General features: G+C 58.6%; 1 protein-coding gene across 1 annotated transcript; it reads right to left on the reverse strand.

Annotated features, from left to right (window-relative positions):
• Positions 1 to 371: 371 nt before the first annotated feature.
• On the reverse strand, positions 372 to 18,828 carry COL9A2 (collagen type IX alpha 2 chain). The gene is made up of 34 exons (XM_058856449.1): positions 18,810 to 18,828; positions 17,728 to 17,795; positions 16,291 to 16,443; positions 14,015 to 14,089; positions 12,760 to 12,795; positions 12,606 to 12,668; positions 11,403 to 11,456; positions 10,704 to 10,739; positions 10,528 to 10,551; positions 10,329 to 10,382; positions 10,043 to 10,096; positions 9,828 to 9,875; positions 9,673 to 9,729; positions 9,129 to 9,182; positions 8,556 to 8,609; positions 7,902 to 7,955; positions 7,694 to 7,747; positions 7,563 to 7,616; positions 7,359 to 7,412; positions 7,148 to 7,201; positions 6,931 to 6,984; positions 6,560 to 6,604; positions 6,394 to 6,447; positions 6,064 to 6,117; positions 5,938 to 5,991; positions 4,817 to 4,888; positions 4,700 to 4,735; positions 4,500 to 4,544; positions 4,328 to 4,360; positions 3,254 to 3,400; positions 2,767 to 2,821; positions 1,952 to 2,140; positions 1,734 to 1,811; positions 372 to 1,054 (listed from the first exon to the last, which is right to left on the reverse strand). Exons 1-34 carry the CDS (start codon positions 18,814 to 18,816, stop codon positions 849 to 851), a joined length of 2,229 nt encoding a protein of 742 aa, XP_058712432.1. The 5' UTR covers positions 18,817 to 18,828; the 3' UTR covers positions 372 to 848.
• Positions 18,829 to 18,924: the final 96 nt, after the last annotated feature.

Here is an 18,924-nt window from a genome sequence, read left to right on the forward strand (position 1 = left end):
TGGAGCAGGATTCCCTGGAGGGAGGGACAACGGGAATTCCTCAGGAATTCAACGGGAATTCCAGGGAAAAGGATCGGGATGAATCTCCCCGGAAAGGGAGGCTCAGCCAAGCTGTTCCTTCCCCTCTTCCAACAGGGATTTGGGAGCGGGTTGGATGTTTTCCAGCTGTTCCATCTCCACACTTGGGTTTCAATCTCTCTGGAATGGCATCCAAGCTCCTTCCTTATGGGATGGAGCAACTTCAACCCTCAAAAGTCTGCACCCCTCCATGGCCTTGCTTTGATCCAGAGAAATCCACACATCATTCCATTTATTAAGAATCCAGCTTGGTTTTATTGTCCATTTTTTCCAAAAGTTGGTGTTTTCCTCGTCACAATTATAAAATATTCCTATTTTTATCCCTATTTTACACTGGTATGGGAGTGACCAAGTTGGAGCTGGGAATTCTCTTAAATAATCGAACCACGATTTTAGAGGGGGCTTTAAAAATTCCAATTTAAAAAAGAAAGGTTAAGAAAGGAAAGGATAAAAAAGGAATTTCCACGGGTTCCTTCAAACATCACAGGGAGAGGGGTTTATAAAATTTATTCCAATTTATTTTTGGGGGGGAAAGGGCACAAGGAGCAGGTTTGGAACCCCATGGATGGAACCAGGATTTGAGGCCACCCTTTATTCCCAAACTGTGCCGGCAACGTGTTCCAACACCAAAATTACCTTCCTATGGCTGTGTTCTCCCTGTGGCCGCCCTCACTCCGGCATTCCCAAGAACTGGGAAATCATGGAAGCTGCTCCTCATGGAATTGCAGTGTTGTGGTAACTTTGGGAACGGATTTTCCACGGTGAATTCCTCAGTACAGGGGGCCCTTCACGCTCCCTGGCTCGGTGAGGCGAGCGGCCGCGTAGGCTGAGGCTCCCAGGCACGCGGCCGGCTCGCAAAATCCCGGGAATCCCGGGGGGCCCGGCAATCCCGGCCTGCCAGCCTCGCCCGGGGAGCCCGGCAGGCCCCGCTCGCCCGCTTTGCCATCCTGAGCGTGGCCAGGAATGCCCGGGAGACCTGGAATGGGAACGGCATCTTCAGAGAGGGGAATGCGGCTGGTGGGATGCTGAGCCTTGGGAAATGGGGATTGGGGTTTGGGAATGGGAGGGGTGTGGGAAGAGCAATTCCAGAGAGCAGGAAAAAGGTGGCAGAGGTGAGGAAGAAGGAGGGGAAGGATGATCCTGGTAGGAGCTTGGTGGGATGAGGCCCAGGCAGATTTTGTGGGATGAATCTGGGAAAATTTACAGGATGAACCTGGGCAGGTTCTGTGGGATGAAGCTGAGGTTTTGTGGGATGAGACTGTTCAGGTTTTGTGGGATGAGACTGCTCAGGTTTTGTGGGATGATCTTGAGCAGGTTTTATGGGCAGCTTTTGTGGGAGGATCCTGGGCAGGTTTTGGGTTGATTTATGGGATGAGCCTGGGCAGTTTTTGTGGGATGAACTGGGGCAGTTTTTGTGGGATGAACTGGGGCAGTTTTTGAGGGATGAACTGGGGCAGTTTTGTGGGATGAACTGGGGCAGTTTTTGAGGGATGAGCCTGTGTAGTTTTTGTGGGATAAATCTGAGCAGGCTGACAGGATGGAGCTGGGCAGGTTTTGTGGGATGGATCCAAAGGTCCCTGGGCACCCCTGGGCTCATCACCCCAAGGTGCCCAAGGTCACTTGGCCGTGCCAGTGCTGGGGACACCTGGGCTCACCTGGGATCCCTGGAGGACCCGGCATTCCCGGGTGGCCACGGCCAACTTCTCCCCGCTCGCCCTTCTCTCCTCTCTTCCCTGTGGGTATAAAAAGGAGGGAAGGAATCCGTGGAAAGCCCGGCTGGGAGAGGAGGGCGCTGCCCCCCTGGGGATGGGGACAAGCGTGGCAGTGTCACCCCCAGGAGGGTTTGTAGCTGGCACCTGCCACCTCCACCCACCTTTGGGTCCGACATTCCCGATCTGTCCGGCAGCTCCCAGGATTCCAGGGACACCTCGGGGTCCCATGGGGCCGTGGGGACCCTGCTCACCAGGCGGCCCTGGGGGCCCGGGGGGGCCGGGGGGTCCGACGGCCCCGACCCCACCCAGGGCAGCTCTCTTGGCACTCACAGCCACCTCTGCCAGCTGCTCTGTGGGGCAGAGAGGGGCCAGGCTGGGATCCATGGGATGGATCCATGGGATGGGATCAATGGGATGGGATCAATGGGATGGGATCCATGGGATGGGATCCATGGGATGGATCCATGGGATGGGATGGGATGGATCCATGGGATGGGATGGGATGGGATGGGATGGGATGGGATGGGATGGGATGGGATGGGATGGGATGGGATGGGATGGGATGGGATGGGATGGGATAGGATGGGACTGATGGGATGGATCGATGGGATGGGAGCCATGGGATGGGAGCCATGGGATGGGATCCATGGGATGGAATCGATGGGATGGATCGATGGGATGGGAGCCATGGGATGGGAGCCATGGGATGGATCCATAGGAAGGATCCATGGGATGGATCCATGGGTTGGGATCGATGGGATGGGATCGATGGGATGGGATCGATGGGATGGAAGCCATGGGATGGAAGCCATGGGATGGAAGCCATGGGATGGATCCATGGGATGGGATCCATGGGATGGATCCATGGGACGGGATCCATGGGACGGGATCCATGGGACAGGATCCATGGGATGGATCCATGGGATGGATCTATGGGATGGATCCATGGGATGTGGTGGCCCCACTCAGCCCTCACCTTGCAGCATCTTCAGCACCACATCCACGATGTGCTGGTCCCCAGCATCCCGGCCCTGCCAGGAAGGGAATTTCGCTCCTTCTGTCCCCTCCCAAAGCCATTCCCAACCCAAATCCAAATCCCAATCCCAGGTCACCTTCCCACCCTGCTCTTCCCCATTCTGCCCCAGTGCAAGTGCTCCATGCTCAGCTCACTCCGTGCATCCCACTCGTGGCATTTGAGTCCAAAATGGTTTTTTAGGGGAAAATCCCAACCCTGCAAACCCCTGCAGCTGACTGCTTTATATAGGGACGGTTTATGGATGCCATACACAGCAGGAAAGACAGAATTCCTCCCCAGGAAGGCAGGATCCCACCCCTCCCAGCTCCTGAGTGGAACAGCCCCTCATTCCCAGAGGGATTGGTGGGAAGGAGAGGACATTCCTGCAGAGCTGGGGCAGCTGAGGGCAGCGGGAGGGCGAGGAGGGATGTGGGATCGGGATACTCACGGCTGTGCCCCTTGGGCCCGGCATTCCCGGCACTCCGCGCTCCCCCACGAGCCCCCGCGGGCCGGGCGGGCCGGGATAACCCCGAATTCCCGGAGCTCCGGCATCCCCCGAAGGGCCCGGAAAGCCGAGGTCTCCCTGGATGCCTTGCTGGAGGAGGGATGGAGGAACGGGGGCATGAGGGGCTCAGCCTGTCCTGAGGCTGCACCCCGAGAGCCCAAAATCTCCCAAAAAACACAGCCAGGGCTGGATCCCAAATGGGGCAAGGGCTGAATCCAGAGCTGGATCCCAAACTGGGGCTGAGCCTGAATCCAGGGCTGGATCGCAAATGGGGCTGAGCCTGAACCCAGGGCTGGATCCCAAACTGGGGCTGAGCCTGAATCCAGGGCTGGATCCCAAATGGGGCTGAGCCTGAATCTAGGGCTGGATCCCACATGGGGCTGAGCCTGAACCCAGGGCTGGATCCCACATGGGGCTGAGCCTGAACCCAGGGCTGGATCCCACATGGGGCTGAGCCTGAACCCAGGGCTGGATCCCAAATGGGGCTGAGCCTGAATCCAGGACTGGATCCCAAATGGGGCTGAGCCTGAACCCAGGGCTGGATCCCAAACTGGGGCTGAGCCTGAATCCAGGGCTGAATCCCAAACTGGGGCTGAGCCTGAACCCAGGGCTGGATCCCACATGGGGCTGAGCCTGAACCCAGCGCTGGATCCCAAATGGGGCTGAGCCTGAATCCAGGGCTGGATCCAAATGGAGCTGAGCTTGAACCCAGGGCAGAGCCCAGAGGCTGAGCCTGAATCCAGGGCTGGATCCCAAACTGGGGCTGAGCCTGAACCCAGGGCAGAGCCCAGAGGCTGAGCCTGAATTCATGGTTTAACCCCAAAGAGGAGCTGAGCCCAAACCCAGGGCTGATTGTGCTCACTGGCCCCCATCTCCAGGGGAAAACGTTCCCTCAGCACCCAGCAGCTCCGTGGATCACCAGCACCTCAGCCAGGAGGATCCACTCTGGCTGAGGATCCCACAAATCCTCTCAAGTTGTGGGGTCCCCTTGGTGCCAAACCCCCCCTTCTCACTCACCTGTCCCTTGGGTCCTGGCTCTCCTGATTCCCCCTGGGGACAGAGGACATGGGAAAGGCAATGAGGACACAGCAGGAATTTAGGGATGGAGCTGGGATTTAAGGCCAGGTGGGATCCCCCAGCATGGGAAGGGATCCCCCAGCATTCCCAGGAATCATTTGAATGCACCCACCTTCTCTCCCTTGAGCCCTGCCAGGCCGTGGACACCCGGATCTCCCTAAAGGAAAGGCAAGGAGAGATGGGAACCTTCCCAAAGTCACCCCCACCCTCTGCAGCTTTGGAAACCCTCTGGGAATTCATGGAGAATTCATGGAGAAGGTTCCTGGAGCCAGTGTTACACCCAGCTCTGTTAAACCCCTGGGATGTACTCACAATGCTGCCTTTGGGGCCGGTTTTCCCTGGAGAGCCCTGGGAAAAGGGAAAAACGGGATCAGCTCAGCGCAGAGCAGCATCCCCAGGAAGCCACCCTGCTGTCCCTGGAGCTGTCACCTTGTCTCCTTTGACTCCTGGCAAGCCCTGGGGTCCTGGGATGCCTGGTGGGCCCTGCTCGCCCTTCGGCCCCTGGAAATCCAAGGAATATGAGAAAATGAGTGAGGAGACAATGGAAAGGATTTTACCCATCAGGGAATTCTCCCCAAGGCGTTGAGGTGCACGGGCAGCTCCCCATCCTTCAGCTGATCCCAACATCCCATCCTCCCCTAAGTCCCAGCTCTGAGGGGGGACAAGGCACAAAACTATGGAGAAACCATGCCAAGAGTAGTGACCTTCCAGGGATGGATTCCTGTCCCCAGGAAAAGCACTAAAAATCTCTTTTTATTTGCTGTTTTTCCAGTACAGGAAAGCTCTGGAGATGGGCTGGGTGGCCTCCCCACTCTCCTGGGACGGGAGGAAATTCCTGTCCCAGCTGGGACTGCAAACCCAGCGTGGTCCCATTAATCCCTGAGCGATTCCCTAATGCCTCAGCAGCATGACAAGCATGGGATTGACCCCGGGATCAAAGGGGGAGGCGTGGCTGTGTCCTGCTGATCCAGGTTTGGCATCCCCCATCCTGGGGCTGAGCATCCCCCGTGTCCCAGCCTGGATTTGGGGACAGCTCAGAGCATCCCACATGTCCCAGAGTGGCTTTGGGGACAGCTCAGAGCATCCCATATGTCCCAGAGTGGCTTTGGGAACAGCTCAGAGCATCCCACATGTCCCAGAGTGGCTTTGGGAACAGCTCAGAGCATGTCCTGTGTCCCAGCCCAGCTCTGGGGATGACTCACCAGATTTAGGGACAGCTCAGAGCATCCCCCGTGTCCCAGCCTGGATTTGGGAACAGCTCAGAGCATCCCACATGTCCCAGAGTGGCTTTGGGGACAGCTCAGAGCATGTCCAGTGTCCCAGCCTGGCTTTGGGGACAGCTCAGAGCATGTCCAGTGTCCCAGCCTGGATTTGGGGACAGCTCAGAGCATGTCCAGTGTCCCAGCCTGGCTTTGGGGACAGCTCAGAGCATGTCCAGTGTCCCAGCCTGGATTTGGGGACAGCTCAGAGCATGTCCAGTGTCCCAGCCCAGCTTTGGGGACAGCTCAGAGCATGTCCAGTGTCCCAGCCCAGCTTTGGGGACAACTCACCACTCTGCCCTGCTCGCCGGGGGGCCCCACGAGGCCACGCTCACCCCTGTCACCCTGCGGGAAAGGAGCGGGGTCAGGGCCAGCCCCTCCTGGCGTGGCCACATCCCCGTGGTGTCCCCAGCTCACCTTCAGCCCGGGGACACCCTGCGGGCCCTGCTCACCCCGAGGTCCGGGCTCGCCCTAAAAATGGGAGAGAAAATCCCCACAAAAGATGGGATTCACCGGTGTCCTGTGCTCCTTGGCCCTCCCCGAGGGAGGGGTGGCCCTGTCCTTGTCGCCACCGCGGGGTGGTGACAGGAGCAGCGATCCCAGGGGATTCCCAGGAGGAGCAGGGTGGGAATAAAGCGCTCAATTCCGCTTTTAGCTTCCAGGAACCGGGGGAAAAAAAAGGAGAAAAGAGAGAGATCAACCCCGAGGCTGTGCCCGGGAGGGACACGGGGACATCTCGGTACTTACAAGCTGCCCTGGGGCACCGGTGACACCGGGGTGGCCCCGAGGACCAGCTTCACCCTGGGACAGGAGAGAGAGGAGGGTCAGTGGGGACAGCGAGGGGACAGCGGGAACAAAACAAACAAAGGAGGGGACAAGAGCCTCGGGGTGGGTGCTCAGAGGCGTCACCCACCTTGTCACCTGGGCCACCTTTGCTTCCTGGCTGGCCCGGCAATCCCTAAGGAAATAAAGCTGGGATCAACCCCTGGGCACAGCTCGGTGTCCCCACAGTGGCCCTGGCACCCCTGGCCTTGGCACTGGGTGTCACCCCCGAGTGTCACCCCTGGGCACAGCTCGGTGTCCCTGCAGGGTGCTGGCACCCCTGGCCTTGGCACTGGGTGTCACCCCTGGCTGTCACCCCTGGGCACAGCTTGGTGTCCCTGCAGGGTGCTGGCACCCCCGGGTGTCACCCCTGGGCACAGCTCGGTGTCCCTGCGGGGTGCTGGCACCCCTGGCAGAGGGGTGTCACCCCTCAGGGGACAGGCTGGGGGGTCCTGCACTCACAGCTTGTCCCCGGTGTCCCGGCGTTCCCGGGCGTCCGGCCTGTCCTGTGCCACCCTGCAAGGGGGAGAGGGGGTGTCACCGGGAATGGGGTGCCCACAGGTGGGCAAGGGACTCTGCCCAAGGGGGGACACTGCCCCTGACCCTGTGGCCAGGAGCTGCCATGCCAAGGGACGTTATTCCCTTTGCCATTCCCTGTGCAAGCACCTGCAGCTCTCACCTTCACTCCAGGGATACCTGGGGTGCCATCCTTGCCATCGATGCCAGGGAGGCCCTGGAAGGGGGGAAGGGTCACTCATGTGACACCTCAAAGGGACCCAAAGGCTCCCGGTGGGGACAAAAAAAAATGTGGGAAGTGAAAAGAACATTCCAGGTCTGTGCTGGAGGGGACAAGGACATGCAATGGCACAGGTGCCACCAGCTGAACTCACATTCTCCCCCTTGGGGCCAGTGTCACCCTGGGGTCCCCTGATGCCACGGCCACCCTAGAGCAGGAGGGGACAAGTGTCAGTGTCCTGCTGGGGACAGAGCTGGGAGATGGAGATGCCCCTCGAGGGCACCCCAATCCCTTTCCATGTAGGAACGGTGCCAGGCTGGGGAAAAGGGGACAGTGGCACTGGAGGGGGGACACCTACCAGCTCTCCCTTGTCACCAGGGTCCCCAGGTGGTCCCTTGGGGCCTTCCCTGCCCTGGAGGAGAGAGGAAAGCAAGGATTGAGCAGGGAAAAGTGTGATCCCAGAGCACCCAGGGGTGAGGGGGCACCCACCGGCCGCCCCGCTGCTCCGATGCTGCCGACCATACCCTTGTACCCAGCAGGACCCTGGAAAGAGAGCATGGAAAGGTCAGCTCCCATCCCAATCCATCCCTGCTCCACAGGCAGCATCCTTGAGATGGCCCAGCATGGGAAGGATGCCGCAGGGAATGATTTCCATGGGATCTTGATCCTGGAGCCGGGGGATGCCACCTGCACTCACCGTCTCTCCCTTGGGTCCTGCCATGCCAGGATAACCCCTGAGGCCCTGAGGTCCCTGCAGGGAAGGAAACCACAGCCAATTTAGCTGGAAATAAACCCCAGGAGCAGCCCAGGGGGAAGCAGCAATTACAGCAAAACCCAACACTGGGAATCCACCAGTTCTGCCAAACACGAGGAATTCCAGTCCCTCCTAATTCCAGAGCCCCCCACCAGGTGCTTTTCCAGCTGTCAGTTCCATAACTCCAGCGGGCCCAAACTGGAGCCACTTCCCTGTGCCAGAGCTCTTGGCTTCAAAGTGGTTTTGCCCTTTCCTGGTGTGGAGGGCTTAGCCCAGTAATTGCTTTTCATCTTCAAAGTGCTCCAAGAATTCCAGTGGCTTTAATTCCCCTCAAGGCAAGGAAGACTCAGTGTACAGCAGGGATTTATCCCAAATTATCCCTGGGAACAACCCAGGTGCCCGTGGAGCTCTCCAGAGGGAGAGGTGGTGGCATCCATGGCTGGGAGAGGGATGGGATGAAGGCTTTGCTTCAGTCCCAGTGCTGGGAGTGGGGACATGCCAGTGTCACCTCCCTGGTGTTGGGGACAAGGACAAAGAGCCTACTCCCAGTTCCTGCAGCACTTGGGGGACAGGGGAAAAAAGGAATAAAGGATTTACCGGAGGGCCTGGGACTCCCTGTTCTCCAGAGGCACCAACATCCCCCTTGGGGCCCTGGGAATGGAGAGAAAAGGAAATGTTGGGGGGAGAGGGGGGACAAAGCACCCAGGGGACACCACAGCCCCCAGCTGGCACACAGCAGGGGATGGGGACAGGGGGCCCTGCCCAGCAGGTCACCATGGGAAGGTCACCGTGGTCTCCCATTCCCTCGTTTCCCATCTCCCTCCCTTCCCAAAACTCCTTCCCTGGGTCCAGCCCCACAGGGACAGCCACACCTGGATCCTACTGGGATCCGGCTGAGATCCTGATGGGATCCTAATGGGATCCAGCTGAGATCCTGGTGGGATCTGGCTGGGATCTGGCTGGGATCCTGGTGGGATCTGGCTGGGATCCAGCTGAGATCCTGGTGGGATCCTGCTGGGATCTGGCTGGGATCCAGCTGAGATCCTGGTGGGATCCTGGTGGGATCTGGCTGGGATCCAGCTGAGATCCTGCTGGGATCCTGCTGGGATCTGGGTGGGATCCAGCTGAGATCCAGGTGGGATCCTGGTGGGATCCTGGTGGAACACTCACCGGCTCTCCCTGCTTGCCGGGCTCTCCAAGGGCCCCGGGGCGGCCTCTGTGTCCCTGAGGGGAGGAGAGGAAATCCATGAGGAAAACCCCGGCAAAGCCACAGGGGGCTGGCACCATTCTGGTGGCCACGTCCCACAGAGCCATCCTGGCTCCACATCCCACCCTGGTGTGCCCAGAGGGGACGTGGTGGGACTCAAAATCCCACAGGTGACATTGAGGGGGGCTCACAATCCCACAGGTGACGTTGGGGGGAGCTCAGAATCCCACAGGTGCCATGGAATGGGCTCAGAATCCCACAGGTGACATTAGGGGTGACTCAAAATCCCACAGGTGACATCCTGAGCTGGGGCTGGGGCTTTGGCACAGGGTGCCACCCCCAGGAAGGGGCTGGGGACCCTCAGGGACCATTCCCACAGCACCTTTTCCTCCAGACCTCCCTGTCCTGGTGCTCCAGAGATCCCAGAGAAGGATCCTTCACTCCACCACATCCTGGAAGTGACAATTCCCATTTTTCCCCCCCATGGCAGCTCCAGGACCTCCTTACCTTCAGTCCCTGCAGTCCCTGGGGGCCCTTGGGACCTGGAGGGCAGCTGGTGGGGCACTGGGAGAAGATGAAGGACAAGGATGAGTTGGGAATGACTGGGAAAAGTCTGGACACACCCTGGTCACAGCAAGAGACAAGGTCATGGCAGCTCTCACCAAGAAATCAGCGCTGCCTTCCAGGCCTTGGAGGTGTCCCGGGAGGCCCTGCAGGGAAGGAAACCTGTGAATTCTGTGGTTGGTTTTACATCAGGATGGAGCAGGGAGCAAAGGATGGGGTGGGAGGTGAGAGCCAGAGCCTGAATTCCAGCTCCAGTCCCTGGGATGAGCCTCGGGAAGGTTGCCCCTCCTGGAGGTAGCTGGGAGATACTCACAGGCTTCCCTGGAGGGCCTGGGGGACCTCTGGGGCCGTCGGGTCCGGGATCACCCTGGGACAGAAGGCCAGGAAAGGAGAATTTGGGATGGGGAGGGGAGGTGGAGAGCCAAAGGGCCGGTATGTCCCAGCAGGAATGGGGACACCCCCGGGGTGATGGCACCAGGGAAACCTCCATTCCCACGTTTCAGGATCATCCCTGACTATCCCAGGAGCCCTGAAGGGCACAGAAGCAGCTCCAGGCAGAAGGAGGGGAGGTTTGTCCATGCCCCCTCCTGACTCCTCACCTTGGGTCCCAGCACCCCGATCTCTCCGGGAAGTCCAACCTGGCCTGGAAGCCCCTTAGGGAGAAGGGAGAGAAATTCATGGAATGAGAGAGGTCCCATCCTGATTCCTCCCCTCTGGGGGTGCTGAGGTTTGAGCTCCTCCTGCACAATTCCCAGCAGGATCCCAGGCCACCCATCCCAGCCCCAGCGTGTCACTTACAGGGGGTCCTGGCAGTGAAGGACCCTGCAACAAAAAGCAAGCTTCAATTGGTTTAAATTCCCCAAATCCATCAGAATTCCTGCCCCAAGGAGGGCAATTCCCACCCTGGCACCAAGGATGGGGCAGGGGGGACTTGGAGGGTCCCCACCCCACACATGGGAGCAGCAGATACTCACAGGGAGCCCTGGTGGCCCTGGGAGTCCAGGCTGGCCCTGCCAGGACACAAGAGCAGAGTCAGGAGCTGGAAAAGGAGGATCTGCCCTGGCAATTCCCCCTCCCTGGATGCAGCCTCAGGGCCAAAAACTCTGTCAGCCATGGATCCTGCATCCATGGATCCCTTCCAGAGGGATGGAGATGATCCTAGGCTGGGCCTGGGAGGGGAGGGGGGAGCCTGGAAAGGTGGGAGCCTGGGAATGTGGGAAAATGGGAATGTGGAATCCTGGGAAGGTGGGAAAATGGGAATGTGGGAGCTTGGGAAGGTGGGGATTTGGGAATATGGGATCCTGGGAATGTGGGAAATTGGGAATGTGGGAGCTTGGGAAGGTGGGAAATTGGGAATGTGGGAGCTTGGGAAGGTGGGAATTTGGGAATGTGGGAGCTTGGGAAGGTGGGAATTTGGGAAGGTGGGATCTTGGGAAGGTGGGAAACTGGGAATGTGGGATCTTGGGAAGGTGGGAAACTGGGAATGTGGGATCTTGGGAAGGTGGGAAACTGGGAATGTGGGATCTTGGGAAGGTGGGAATTTGGGAATGTGGGATCCTGAGAAGGTGGGAAATTTGGAATATGGGATTTGGGAAGGTGGGAATTTAGGAAGGTGGGATCTTGGGAAGGTGGGAATTTGGGAATGTGGGAGCTTGGGGCGGCCCCTCACTCACTTTAACTCCTGGCCTGCCGATAGGTCCTGGCTCCCCTTTCGCTCCCGTCAGGCCCTGCAAGGGAAGAGACACAGGGAGTCATTCCCACTCCTCCTGCTCTCCAGCCAGGAGTTTTTGCTGGGTTGAATCCATCAGGAGGGGCCAAGGGTGGAATTCCATGGCACGGGGGTGCCCTGCAAGGACCCTCACACCCTGGGCACGTCCAGCCTGGCAGGTACACCTGGGAAGCTCCACCCATCCCTGATCCTGGTTTTACCCCTGGGATGGGGCAGGAACCCACCCAAACCTCCCCAGGCTCCCATCACACACCCCTGGGACCCCACCCAGGGGACCTGGGGACAGGCAGGGTCAGGTGGCAGCTCCATCCCCTTCCTGCCACCACTTCTGCCGGGCTGTGCCCAGGAGGGGACAGTGGCAAAGTCACCAGTGCCACCTCATAGGTGCCAAGGAAGTGGGGACAGCGGGGGACTAGGAATTGCTTCAGATTTATACTGGGGGAAAACAAGAGGAGCTCTGCTGGGATCCCAAAGGTGGGCAGGGGTGGAAGAAGCAATTCCCAAGCTCTTCTGGAATTGCCAAGGTGGGAAGGGGTGACAGAAGCTCTTTTGGAATTCCCAGGGTGGGAAGGGGTGGCAGAAGCTCTTTTGGAGTTCCCAAGGTGGGAAGGGGTGACAGAAACTCTTTTGGAGTTCCCAAGGTGGGAAGGGGTGGCAGAAACTCTTTTGGAGTTCCCAAGGTGGGAAGGGGTGACAGAAAACTCTTCTGGAGTTCCCAGGGTGGGAAGGGGTGACAGAAGCTCTTTTGGAATTCCCAAGGCGGGAAGGGGTGGCAGAAGCTCTTCTGGAGTTCCCAAGGTGGGAAGGGGTGGCAGAAGCTCTTCTGGAGTTCCCAAGGTGGGAAGGGGTGGCAGAAGCTCTTTTGGAGTTCCCAAGGTGGGAAGGGGTGACAGAAGCTCTTCTGGAGTTCCCAGGGTGGGAAGGGGTGGCAGAAGCTCTTCCTGAGCTCTGCTGGGATCCCAAAGGTGGAAAAAAAGGTGGCAAAAGCTCTTCCTGAGCTCATTTGGGATTCCCAAAGTAGTTTCAGCTCCTGCAGAAGGGGATTTGGGCATGATTTCATGTGGTGTCCCCCAGACACCGGGGACAGGAGGAGTTTGCTGGGACCCCACGGGCAGGGACACCACCAGGGGATGGGGTCAGTTCTCACATCAATGCCCGGCTTCCCTGGAGGTCCATCCGGACCAGGGGCTCCAGGCTCACCCTTGACACCCTGGAAAAGAGAAAAAATGGGATCAGGTTGGAATGAGCCCCTCTGGAAGGAGCGGGATCACCGGGAAGCTGAGGGAGGGCTGGGTACTCACCGGGGATCCCGGGGCTCCAGCAGGACCTTTGTCACCCTGGGAAAAGGGGAGAAGGTGGAAAAGTGATCGCTCACCCCACAGAGGGTTTTGGGATCCCTGTCTCACTCCTAAGACAGGAGGGAGGTGCTGGATCCCACAGGCAGGGCAGGATGGGGCGGCATTGGGAAGAGTGGGCTGGGCTTTTGTGAGGGCTTTATTGGGGTTTTGTGAGGGTTTTATTGAGGTTTTGTGAGGGGGAACTGGGGCTTTGTGAGGGGGAACTGGGGTTTTGTGAGGGGGAATTGGGGTTTTGTGAGGGTTTTCTTGGGGTTTTGTGAGGGTTTTATTGGGGTTTTGTGAGGGGGAATTGGGGTTTTCTGAGGGGGAACTGGGGTTCTGTGAGGGTTTTATTGGGGTTTTGTGAGGGGGAATTGGGGTTTTGTGAGGGTTTTATTGGGGTTTTGTGAGGGGGAATTGGGGTTTTGTGAGGGGGAACTGGGGTTTTCTGAGGGTTTTATTGGGGTTTTGTGAGGGTTTTATTGGGGTTTTGTGAGGGGGAACAGGGGTTCTGTGAGGGTTTTATTGGGGTTTTGTGAGGGGGAATTGGGGTTTTGTGAGGGGGAACTGGGGTTTTGTGAGGATTTTATTGGGGTTTTGTGAGGGGGAATTGGAGGTTGTTCTAGGGTTTTCTCAGGGCCGATTTTTGGGGTGTTTTTTTGAGGGTTTTGAGAGGGTTCTCCTGGAGTTTGTGAAGGGCTGGCATTTAGTGAGGGCTGTGATGGGGTTTTATGAGGGTTTGATGGGGTTTTATGAGGGTTTGCTGGGGTTTCCAAAGCACATTGGCTGCTCTGGGTATAAATAACACCAAAATAACACCACATCCTGGAGAAATTTCTGCTGCTTCACAGGGCCCCCATTCCACAACCTGTGGAACATCCAGAGCCACAGTCCCTCTGCAGGAACCCCACTGGGATTGTCACTGTCTCCCACATCCCCCCTTCCCTGGGTATCTCTGGGGTGGCCCCTGCCCCAGCCCCTCCAAGCATCCTTCGGCGCATTCCAACCTCCCTGCCCTGCATTCCCCAAAAATCCACTCAGGCCCCGATTCCCGAGCTGTGAATGGAGCTGGATTTGGGGTGCAGCCTCTGTTTGCTGCCAGCAGCAGAGCTGGGGCTGCTCCATCTGCCCTAAATCAGGAGTGGGAGCAGCACTGTGCCACTCACAATGTCCCTTTTGTGTCCCCTCCCTCCCTCCCCACGGGTTCCCCGTCACTCACGTCGATGCCATCGGCTCCCGGCACTCCGGAGGGACCGGGGGGCCCTCGTGGGCCAGGCTCTCCTGGAGGCCCTCGCTGTGGGGAGAAAGGGATGGGATCCATGTCAGGAAGGACCCCGGGATGTGTGGGGGCACAGGGAGCCGCTGGAATGGAGCAGGAATTCCAGGGAGCTGGGATGGAGAACACGCCGAGGGGTCGGAGCTCTGCGTGGATGGGGAAATCCAGGACATTTCCTCACTCTGGCACCTCCAGCTCCTCATTCCCTGCCCAGTTTCTATCTCATTTCTCCCATCTCCTGCTCTGGTGTCCACAGGGAACAGAGCAGGGTCTCCACGGGGTGATGGCAGTGTTTTTACCCCTCTTTCCTCTTTCCCTGGATCTCCTGCCCTGGTGGAGTGGGATCTCCATGGGATGACAATTTTACCCCATCTCCGCTCCCCCTTTCCCTGGTGTCCATGGCCTCCTATCCCAATGGAGCAGGGATCTCCATGGGATGACAATTTTACCCCATCTCTGCTCCCTCTTTCCCTGGTTTTGGTTTTTTCCCTCTTTGCCTGGCTGGAGCAGGATCTCCAAGCATTTCTACCCCATTTCTGTCACCTCCTTTTCCTGAAAATTACACCTTCTGATAATGTTTTCATAGTTTTAGTTGCTTTCCCATGAGAGCCCGATAAACATGAGTTGTTTATCACATTCTTTCTAAGAAACGTCTTTGGGTGGACATTTTGCATGATCAGTGTGCTTGGGAAGGTGGTAACTTAATTATCCAATCCCTGGCCATTGTTAAGAATCTATAAATACTGGAGTCAGAGAAAAAAGTCATGGGTTTTTTGTTCTGACACTGAGAGTGTTCCTGTGAATCATTTTGTGTCCTTTAGTGACACTTTTTCCTGCCCCAACAGAGCAGGGTGTCCATGGGGTGAGAGCAGCACTTCCAAAGACCCCTTTTAGCTCAGAGTGGGATTTCTGGAAGCACTGGCAGCATTTAGGTGCCCAAACGCCCAGGATGAGGTGGAGACCCCCAACACCTCTGTGTGAGCTCTCCCTGGGCCAGGCTGGCTCCGCTCCCAGGCTCCAGACAAAAGCTCCATTCAGAGAAGCTCCCGGAGCCCAGTCCTGGCTTTGAGGTTTGCACAGGACTCGGCAAAGAAACCTCTGTTATCCTAACAGGGAGTTCAGGGGGAAGAGATTCCAGTCCTGGAGACTGAAGCCCTGGTGTTCCTGGAAATGGGGAGCAGACGGTGGCTGGGCTGCACTCCTGTGCCTGCTCCAGCCTCCCAGGCTGGATTCATTTCAGAAAGAAATATAAATATAAGGAATAAATATAGGAATAAATGTAAATCTGTAGAGATGAGAGGTGCTTCTGGTTCATGGACACAACAGGAGAGTCCTGGCTCCACCTTGGATCAATCCCTGAGCTAGGGAGGGAGCGAGTCCCCATCGCTGGGATCACGCCTGAATGGCACCTTTGTCCTGCCCAAGGAACGAATTCCAAAGGGTTCCTTGTTCCCGAAATTCCCACATCCCCCTTGCTCCGCTCCGCTGCCCCCACAAGCCCTCGGGGACCCCGGGAGTGGTTTAGGAAGGAGTCGTCCCCCAGTTTCCAACAGGCAGCTCAGGAGCCACATGGAAAAATTTCCCCGAACCTCTAAAATCTGTTGGTTTTGTTGGTTTATTTCTAGCAGTTGTAAGGCAAGGAGAGTTTTTCCAGGTGGAATCCCGCTGCCTACCCCGCTCCAGAGCTCACATTCCCTTTTTCCAGATCCATTTTTTCCTGCCCCTGGGTGAGTCTGGAGGGTCCACGGGGACCCCTCGGCAGCCCCCCCGGAGCCCTGGGACAACCCCGGGACGGTCCGAGACCCCCCAGCCCTGCGCAGCCCGGATCTGCAGCACATCCCAGGAAAGCAGGAGCAAACTTCCCAGAAAATCCAGTGAGAAAGACAGAGCCTCCCCACTGCTGCTCCAGGGGGAAATCAAACTAAACTTGTTTAGCCAACAATTCCCCAATTTCCAAGCCCGCACTTCCCGCACGGTGTCGGGCGGGTCTGGGCTGTGGCTGTTCCCACCCTCCCAGGGGGACATTCCTGGGAAAAGTGAGGGAAAAGCTGGGAATAAACCCAAAGCGTTCAGCACTGCGAGGGAGCGGAGATGGGGAATGTCCCCTCTCTATCCCCATCCCCTCTCCATCCCCTTTCCATCCCCTCTCCATCCCCTCTCCATCCCCTCTCCATCCCCATTCCTGCCCGGAGTGGAGCGGGATCGCGCCCGGCACTTACGAGCTGGGCCAGGCAGAGGCAGGAGGCTTGGAGCAGGAGCCAGAGCTGCGACACGAGGGTGACACGGGTGACACGGGCCATGGCGAGCGCGGCTGGCACCGAGCACGGCTGGCACCGAGCGCCGGCGGCCCCGACTCGCAGCGCTCCGGGATCCTGGGCGGGCAGGGGGAGGAGGAGGAGGAGGAGGAGAGGGAGGAGGAGGAGGCTCATTAATATGGAACAGAGGGATGAGGGCAGGTCCCCGCCCCTCTCAGGTGAGCCCGCGGTTATTGCGGGGTGGATGGGGACGGGATCTGGCACGACGGGGACAGGATTTGGCACCATGGGGACAGGATTTAGCATGATGGGGACAGGATTTGTCAGGATGGGGACAGGATTTAGCACGATGGGGACAGAATTTGGCACAATGAGGACAGGATTTGTCACGATAGGGACAGGATTTGTCACGATGGGGACAGGATTTGTCACGATGGGGACAGGATTTAGCATGAATGAGACATTATTTGGCACGATGGGGACAAGATTTGGCGCGATGGGGACAGAATTTGGCACAAATGGGACCAGCTTTGTCACGATGGGGACAGAATTTGGCACGATGGGGACAGGATTTGTCACGATGGGGACAGAATTTGTCACAATGGGGACAGGATTTGGCACGATGGGGATGGGATTTGGCACGATGGGGACAGGATCTGGCACGATGGGGATGGGATCTGGCACGATGGGGATGGGATTTGGCACAATGGGGACAGGATCTGGCACGATGGGGATGGGATTTGGCATGATGGGGACAGTATTTGGCACAATGGGGACGGGATTTGGCACGATGGGGAAGGGATTTGGCACGATGGGGACAGGATTTGGCATGATGGGGACAGGATTTGTCACGATGGGAATGGGATTTGGCACAGACGAGGTGCTGGGACAGGACGGGGATGACCTCGGGAGCTGCTGCTGGGGACAGCCCGGCCAGGATGTGCCAGGGGGTCCCCGTGGTGTCCCCATCATGATGCCACCCCAGTGCCACTGCCTGTTGTGGCTGCAGTTCCCCCACACCCCGAGATGGGGGCGGCACTGGGAACCAGTTCCTGCCACCCCAGGGAAGCTCCTGGGGGATTCCTGCCCCAATTCCTGCCCTGTGACCCCCGCGGGGATGTCCCCATGTCCCCAGAGTGGCGCTGGGAGGGAAGGGGGGGATCACAGAGACAGTTCCCACAGGGGGATGGATGTCCCGCTCACACCCCCATTCCCATTCCCAGTTGCCATTCCCAGGGAACACGGGATGATTCATCCCGGCCATTTCCTCCTCCTCCTCCTCCTCCTCCCGAGAGCTCCAAGGCTCCACAATGCTCCACTGATTCATCGCCTTTGGGGCTCGGCGATTTGGGATCGGGGCAGGGATGACACAGCCGGGCACGGGGCCATCCCAGCACGGACCAGTTGGGACTGGGAATGCTCCGCTCTGCACTGGGATCTCTCCTGAATTGTTTTCTCCACGTCCCAGCCTGAAAGGGAAGCAATTCCACCAAAACCTGGGGGTCTGAGGCAATAAAAGATCCAGGCTGAGAGCATCTGGGAGCATCTCCTGGATATCTCTGCCCCGGAGCTGCTGGGATGCTCCTGCTCGTGCCCGAGTGTCCCAGCACTGTCCCTTTCTGGGACACGAGTGTCACTTTTGGGCGGATTATGTAATTCCGGCTGTTTCTCAGAGTACTTCAATGACAGATTTTTGTCACCTGTCGGTGCCATTGCTCGTTTTATAGCGGTTTTTCGAGTACTGCAGGTCTCGAAATTCTCTCCTCAGCATGGCCACCAGCCTCCTCTGCCGCCAGGTGCCCCTCCAGCCCAAGGGACAGCAGCTCAGGATCCCCCAAAATCCCCCACCCAGCATCTGAGCACCCCCAAAATCCCCCACTCAGCATCTGAGCACCCCCAAAATCCCACATCCCACATCCCTGCACCACCACCCAGCATCTGATCACCCCAAAATCCCCCATCCCACATCCCTGGACCCCCACCCAGCATCTCAGCACCGCCAAATCCCCTGTCCAGCATCCCTGCACCCCCACCCAGCCCCCCAAAATCCTCCCACGCAGCACCCCCGGCCATCACCTCCACATCCCTGTGTCCCTGTGTCCCCGTGTCCCTGTGTCCCCCATCCCCTGCCTGTCCCCGTGTCCCTGTGTCCCCGTGTCCCTGTGCCCCCGTGTCCCCGTGTCCCTGTGTCCCCCGTCCCCTGCCTGTCCCCCCGACCCCCCCCACTGTGCCCCCGTGTCCCCGTGTCCCCATGCCCCTCTGTCCCCGTGTCCCTGTGTCCCCGTGTCCCCGTGTCCCCCATCCCCTGCCTGTCCCCCCTGACCCCCCCCCACTGTCCCCCCTCTGTCCCCGTGTCCCTGTCCCCCCGTGTCCCTCTGTCCCCGTGTCCCCGTGTCCCCCATCCCCTGTCTGTCCCCCCCGACCCCCCCCACTGTCCCCCCGTGTCCCCCATTGTCCCCACACCCCCGTCACGTGACCCTCACCATTCATAACCGCGGTGGCCCCGCCCTCTCTCCCCATTGGCTCCCGCCGGCGCGCCAAAACCAATCAGCGCTCAGTACAGGCGGCGCGCGGGGGAGGTGTTCCCGCGCGGGGCCG

This window comes from Poecile atricapillus, chromosome 24 (assembly GCF_030490865.1).
Source record: "Poecile atricapillus isolate bPoeAtr1 chromosome 24, bPoeAtr1.hap1, whole genome shotgun sequence".
Taxonomy (NCBI): domain Eukaryota; kingdom Metazoa; phylum Chordata; class Aves; order Passeriformes; family Paridae; genus Poecile; species Poecile atricapillus.